The sequence below is a fragment of the Sardina pilchardus genome, chromosome 24, assembly GCF_963854185.1.
Source record: "Sardina pilchardus chromosome 24, fSarPil1.1, whole genome shotgun sequence".
NCBI classification, from domain to species: domain Eukaryota; kingdom Metazoa; phylum Chordata; class Actinopteri; order Clupeiformes; family Clupeidae; genus Sardina; species Sardina pilchardus.
The window spans coordinates 6,732,150-6,739,649 of record NC_085017.1 but is presented as its reverse complement, the minus strand read 5'-3'; the positions used below and the strand labels follow the sequence as shown (position 1 = coordinate 6,739,649).

Below are 7,500 nucleotides of genomic sequence, written 5' to 3'. Positions count from 1 at the left end.
CCAACGTGTAAAGAGACTTGGAAACAAAACAGCATGCTGATTGAGGAGATGTAGGCATCATGTGTAGAGAATGAAGCCTGTGTTACAGGGTGCCATTTGGGACAATAAGGCAAGCACCATCACAACTGGTTGGTACACTCATAGATTATCTTTGTATCTTTACTGTTGCTGTAATTTTCTTATTTCCATTTAAAGACACTAACTTGGACATTAAGTCTGCGAATGATGGCTTCACTTAGTCTCTGAGAAAGAAATGCTCTCACACACTCTCTCTGTCTGTCTGTCTGTTTCTGTGTGTGTGTGTGTGTGTGTGTGTGTGTCTGAGAGAGAGAGAGAGAGAGAGAGTGTGTGTGTGTGTGTGTGAGAGAGAGAGAGAGAGAGTAGAGAGTCTGAAAGAACTAAATTTGCAGTTGTAATGTTGATTGACAGCTCCAAGTTCTCGCTAACAAGTTGTTCTCCGGGGGACAGTGAGCAGGCCACGCGCAGATATGTCGACTCGATATTCACGTCAATCACGTTTTGTGGTCATGATAGCTGTGGTGATAATCACTGTCAACATCTTATGGCTATAATTACACTGCTGTAAACGGCCTCGGAGAACGGAGGACTGCAGTCACATAACAGTGACATGGAAGGGATCAAACTGCAGAAATATGTGTGTTTAAAATGCCCAGAAATCAATATTATCTTCTTAAACTCTGACTTTCTCTCTCTCTCTTTTCTCTCTGCTTCTCTCTCTCTCTCTCTCCTGTCAGGTTTGCAAGATTGATCTTTTGAGGGGAGAGTTACAAAGAGATTCGTTGCTACCCTCCTGTGGCAGAAAGAAGAACAAGCCTAAATGTGCGAAGATCAGGCTTACAGAATCAACTGAACTGATAAATATGCGTCTTGAAATAAAATTCTAAAGTGAATGTATGAATAAGGAACGATATAGGCTGTGGATTGTGTTTTCAGATCAGAAGCAAATTCCTTGTACTGAAAAGTTTTTTTTATTAGACTCATGAAATAAATCAGCTGAGATCTCATCTGCTCCTGAACTACATTGAGAGAAATAAAGGAGTGAAAATGTTGAGAAAATATAAAAAAAGAGAGATATTGAGCTTAAATTAAAGTTGGACAAGAGAATGGCCTTTTCTCTGGAGATAAAATGCTGAAAAATGAGAGAACGTCAAAAAATTCCAAATTGATTAAACTAAACTAAGCCCAATTAGCATATTATGTCTAAGAGAAATGGAATAGAAAGCAGATATCTCATTAAGAAGTTTCCAGAGTTTATTTATTCGATGTGAGACAGTGACAAGAGATGTTCTAGGCATGATGTAGATGAACACATATTAAGATTCTTGGCTGGGTTGCACCAAGAAGGATTAGGCTTTAACCATGGATCAAATCAAGGTTTATGATTGATTGTGTGTATGTATGTTTCCAGCCTATTTTTTTAACTAGCTTATCATTTGTTCTCTTTTGTTCTGAAGCTACTAAAGAAAACTTTGCTATTAACAAAAATAATAATAAATCAGGATATCAGGAAGGTACACCGATATTGGTGTCGGTTTAAATTAGATGTAGTGCATATAACTACCACTAGAGAGCAATGTTGTCATTCTAACACTAGAGCCAGCTTTGTCTACAGTAGATGCATGGAAATTTGAGTTTGTTTAATGCTCAATTATTCATTGTCACCATTCAGTCACCACATTCACAATATAAACTGCCCTCCTCTTCAGTAAATGTAACCTTCACTGACCTAGGCTTATTCACAGCATGAACTCTACATTCACCGAGTTAGAACCAGGCCTTGATATTTTGCACATGGTCTTCAACATACCTTGGCTACAATATAAGCACTGTCTGACACACTCTATAGGCCTACTTACTGGTTGACGCATGGATGCTTGTTTGATTCGTCAAAAATGTAAAGAAATAGGTTTGTTATGCCTGTTCATCCTTTTGTTTGTTTCCTTTAAAGCACTGTGTTTCCTGTTACCTTTAACGTGTGTCTTGATTCTCTATCTCCGCAGTGCTCAGAGAGCAAGGCCTTCCCCCTTCCTGCTGTACTGCCCAACTCCGTCTGTTTCTCTGGCTACTCCCATTCAACAACTGCAGCCTCGCTGGTGCTGTTGCCTAGCAACTCTGCACAGAGTGGAACCTGGGGAGGCGGCAGAGGGTGGGAGAGGGAGGGGCTGATCGAGGCAGGTAGGCTAGGTCCTATAGCCGCTAGGATACGAGCGCTTCAGTTTCAGCCTGAGCCCTCATGTAGGCCTACTAGCCACTACTCTTACACGTGGCTTGTGAAAAGGGGGCGGTCCACTTTTCCCTTACTGCTGACCAGTGTCAACAGGAACTGGATCTGTGGGCAGAAGATAAACCTGGAGGGAGGGGGAGGGGTCCTTTTTTTTTTATTTATTTTTTTTAAGGATTAGCCTACATTTTTGCTATACCAGTGCAGACATTGTATTAGGCTAATTACAATTAATTATCATGTAATTACCTGCGGCATTCGGCCTTCAGCCTCCTGCCGAAGGCCAAATCACATATGGTGATATCTGATACCAACGCCACTCTCACTCGTGCCATTTTGCTTAATTACAGTAATTACAACAGCTCTGAACAATATATTCTATGTAATCTTAAGCCTGCATCATGCATACAACTCTTAGGGTTTTTTTTTTTTTTTTTGAAGCATCTGATCTGCATGATGACCAGCAGCCCCTCGGCTCCTGAGGAACACTGGACGGGTCATTCCAACCAAACAGACAGTTTCTGCTCCACACACACACACACACACACACACACACACACACACACACACACACACACACACACACACACACACACACACACATAAGCATACACTCTCTCACACACACACACACACACACACACACACACACACACACACACACACACACACACACACACAGACACAGACACACACACACACACACACACACACACACACACACACACACACACACAAGCATACACTCACACACACATGCATACACACACACACACACACACACACACACACACACAACATCTGTCACACAGACGTACAAATACACAAACACAGCAGAGGGGAGAGAGAGAGCAAAAGATAGAGAGAAAGAGAGATATAGAAGGAGAGAGAGAGAGAGAGAGCGTGTGGGTGGAGGTGAGAGTGGAAAGGGGAAGTCGTTGGGAGGCATCGGCGTGTCACGTCCTTCTGTCACGTCCTCATGGGCAGCAGTGTGAGGCTGATCGGCCATTGGGCAACAACGTGCGTCTCAAGGGTCAGGGCGAGAGAGGTGAGGCGCCGGTGACAACCGTGTAATAACGTGGCCACTATACGTCTACCACAAAAGATTTCCATTTGTTTCTAGAAGCCCTACTCTGCCCTCTCTCTTCTCTCTGTCTCTTCTCTCTCTCTATTATTTCTCTGTCTCTCTCTCCCTCCCTCCCTCTCTCTCTTCTCTCTCTATTATCTCTCCCTCCCTCTCTCTCTCCCTCTCCCCTCTCTCTCTCACTTTTTCCTCTCTCTTCACAGCCTTGTGTATGGAATGCGCTCCCTGTGCCGTTCCCCGGCTGTGCATTCCCCCTCCCTCTCTCAAAGCCAGAGGTTTCACCCCAGCATGCATACCTCAGAAAACTAGCTAGGCTGATCTCATGGAGCTAGTGCATCTCACCCAAAGCCCCTGGCAGCCCTTAGCTGATGTGCAAAGGATAGAGATTTTAGTAGGCTATCACAAGAACATTGTCAATATAGTTGGCTAGCCAAGGCTACTGTACTGTAGCCTACTGCGGTGATAATTACTTTTATTGGCTTAGGAGAGACCATGCTTCACTTCTGTCAGATTAGATAACAATATGAAATGGCCCTACAAACTGAAAGTAGGCTATGTGGATTTGTTTGACCATGGACTGGTTTGAGCTCAGGCTAGTTCCTGGTGATGTGCATCTGCCCTGACAGTTCATTTGCTTAAAGTAGCACTTGATATTTGAGCAGCATAGTAGGTGAGGTAGCCTGTCTTCTTGTTCATGATTTTGCCTTTCTCTAGGCAAAATTAGGCCTATGAACAGTTAAAGGGTCTGTTAGGCCTATGAACAGCTAAAGGGTCTATTAGGTATATTAGGCCAATGAACAGCTAAAGGCCACAGACCTGCTGTAAGTCTTGTCGGGAAAAAAAACACTGCTTCTTCAACTCCTTGCCAGCACACCTAAGTAGGCGTGTGACTCGAGAGATGGGTGAGAGGCAAGGTTTCCCCGTAGACGTAGGCTACAAGAATCCTGGCTTTCCCCTCCCGTTTCCATTTGCCCAACCCCCACAACGTCCAAGTCACCGCCCTTCCCTCTCCCACTCAACCGAACATGACTACACCAGAGCAACCTTCTAACTGTTTTTAGCGCTAAGTACCATGGGAGACGTAGTCTTCTGAAATGGAGCATATCTGAAGGCGAATGCAGACCAAATACAACTCCCATATAAACCTTCGCATGTGAGGTTGGTCCATCCAATCTGAATATGTGGGAGGAGAACATCCGCCCACAAAAGCCATAGCAATCTTTCTATAGCTCAAATGCAATTGTGAATCAAAAAGTGTGCATGTGCAATATAGAAAATTAAGATGCCACTATTTAATGGAAAATAGCAGATATTTTTACTAGGCTAGACAAGTCGACCAGGCTGCTGTTACTCAAGAGAAAGGTCTGGCGTTCGCTTGAGATTTAAATGGAAGTGGGTGGACCATGGTGTAGACAGTCGCAACTTCGATGTGGACATACTTCAACGATGATTATTCTTTTCACTGGAATGAAAATTCACCTGCACGGCTCCGTTCAGCTAGCGTCTGAGAGGAACTGAAAGTGACGAGCCCGGACATATTTTTTGTAGCGTTACTGTTATATACTGGCGTACAAATTGTGCTTTGCATTTGGTACCGCCCTTCCTGACGGGTGGGTCTTTCGTCAGAGCCAGAGAGAGACAGCGGTCGGAGGAGCTACGCCACAGCCTAGCAGTAGCCATTCGTGGAAAAATAGGCCGTCCTTCTCCGGGCTTCAGCCTGCCTCTGCCTCCACAGCGTCCGGCCTTTTTTTCTTAAACAACTCCTCTCCGGTTTTATTAATGCGGGATGAGTGGTACGTACCCTCCCTCCCATCCGTCTCCACCCCTCTTTTTAGGCATCGCCAATCTGTTAACGTTATGCCCGCTTTTTGTTGTTGAGTATGTTATATGTGTTCAGGATTTAACTGTCTTTTATTTGTTCCCACGATTGATCCATCTTGGTTGTGCAATGTGGCCAAAAGACAGGCTCCTTTAGCAGTGTTTACGGTACTTTTCTTGGCGCTGGGTCGTACTGTAAACCACGCGTTGGTATCATTTTAGCCACCTAGTGCATCTCATGGAGCACAAATATGTTTTCAAATAAATTGTTTTATTTCGAGAATATCTACTTTGTTAGGTTGTTGATCACCTTGGCTATGATAGCTATCGGGCTGTTGTCGCTTTGAATATAGGTTATTATTTCATTTTTACAGATCTGAAGAAGGAAGCTATGGCAACAGATGGAGGCAAATCAGGAGGAGGTGACAAGGGCAAAACTTCAGGATCACAGGTATCCAAAACACTCGCCCTCGCCCTCGCCGCTTGGTCCAGTTCCTTGCAAGCACTTCCTGGTTCCGTAGTAGCTTCGTCCCCTCCACAGCATGTGTGTGCGGCTCAGAATGTGTTCGGTTGATGTGTGTGAACCTCTAGGCTATGTGCAGTTTTTGAGTCATATTTTCTCCTTTACGCGCATATGCTTTAATATATCTTCTAACATGTTACTCTGTCAGAGCTTTTCAATCACCCTTATAATTGTTGCAGTTTTGCTTGTGCAGCATGTTATCAGTTATTTAAAGATACAAGTGTTCCGTGTTGTAATTGTCTGCGACCTAGTTTTATTTTGTAAACCATCTCTGCCGAGAAATGAAAAAAAAATGTGGTTCACTCCCACCCACCGACTCTTCCTGTAAACCCGCCCACAGTTTTTGACAGTTCTTCTCTCGCTCTCTCTCTCTGTGTGTGTGTGTGTGTGTGTGTGTGTGTGTGCGTGTGCGTGTGCGTGTGCGTGTGCGTGTGCGTGTGCGTGTGCGTGCGTTTGTAGGACGCGCAGCCATCTCCACTGGCGCTGCTAGCGGCCACATGCAGTAAGATAGGGGGCGTGGCCGGCGAGGGTCAGTCAGGAGTTCCGCAGCAGATCATCATTGACCCCAGCCAGGGCCTCATGCAGCTCCAGAACCCCACACAACAGCTGGAGCTCGTCCCCGCGCAGTTCACCGGTAACGGCTGGCAAATCATCACCGCCTCCGCTCCCACCACCGTTACCAAGGACAGCCTGACGCAAGCCGGCGTGACTTTCGCCACAGCCACGTCCAGCGACAGTGCCTCTGGACGCAAAGTTAAGGTGATTGGTGCTAACAGTGTAACGGCCGGACAACAGCAGCTACAGCAGCTCCAGCAGCAGCAGCAGCAGCCACAACAGCAGCAGCAGTTTCAAATCATCCAGGTGCAAAATATGCCCAACTCAACTGGCGGCATCCAGTACCAGGTAATACCACACATCCAGACTGCGGACGGTCAACAGATCCAAATAAATCCCACCAGTGCCACGTCGTTAAGCGTACAGCCCGAGCAAATACAGCTGATCTCGGCGGGTACCAACCAGGCCATCCTAGCCGCGCCACAGCGGGCAGGCTCTGCCAACCTTGTCACCCAGAACCTCGCCAACCAGATCCCCCTGCAGATTCGCCCCTCCTTCCCACTCCAGCTGCAGACCATCCAAGGCGCCCAGACCCCTATGGTGACGACGGTGCCCATCAACATCGGCGGCATGACCCTCGCCCTGCCCGTCATCAACAACATGGCGGGCGGCGGGGCGACCGTGCAGCTGGTCCAGTCGGCCGACGGCAGCATCTCCAACGGCGGCCTGATCGCGGTGTGCAGCGGCGGCGCGGAATCTTCCGGCATCGTCACCACCACCACCACCACCGCCGCGACCGACGCCTCCGCCATGACTGCCGTGGACTGCAGTACGCTGACCACTACCGACGCCGACGGCTCGGAGAAGGACGCCCAGACCCAGCAGGCCGAGGCGGACAGCCAGAACCAGAACCCTGTGGCTGTGGTCCAGGTCCAAACCAACGGGCTCCAGCCGGCGGGCCAGGAGCAGGCGGGCCAGCAGCAGCAGCAGCAGCAGATCCAGCAGTTCCACATCGTGGGCCACCCGATGCTGCAGCAGATCCAGATCCAGCAGCCCCAGCAGCAGCAGCTGGTCCCGGGCTCCATCCAGCTGCAGCCGGGCCAGACCCTGCAGCCGGTGCAGCAGAACCTGCAGCTGCAGGCCTTCCAGAACCCGGCGGCGGCGCAGGTGCTGATCCGGGCGCCCACGCTCTCGCCCAGCGGGCAGATCCAGTGGCAGACGGTGCAGGTGCAGAACGCCGCCATGCCCCAGCAGCTCACGCTGGCGCCCATGGCCTCG

The 7,500-nt window shown here is 48.0% G+C and overlaps 1 protein-coding gene across 2 annotated transcripts in view; it reads left to right on the top strand.

Moving 5' to 3' along the window:
* The first annotated feature begins 4,580 nt into the window (after positions 1-4,580).
* The window catches only part of sp4 (sp4 transcription factor), a 15,308-nt gene continuing 12,388 nt past the window's right edge, over positions 4,581-7,500 (top strand). The window contains exons 1-3 of one of the 2 annotated variants that reach the window (XM_062529628.1): positions 4,581-5,119; positions 5,519-5,595; positions 6,127-7,500. The exon at positions 6,127-7,500 is cut by the window's right edge and continues 193 nt beyond it. In XM_062529628.1, coding sequence (XP_062385612.1) covers positions 5,113-5,119; positions 5,519-5,595; positions 6,127-7,500 — 1,458 coding nt within the window. In that variant the 5' untranslated portion in view covers positions 4,581-5,112. Of the gene's footprint in view, positions 5,120-5,225; positions 5,313-5,518; positions 5,596-6,126 lie in introns of those variants that run through there. The other variant, XM_062529629.1, reaches the window with a different exon arrangement.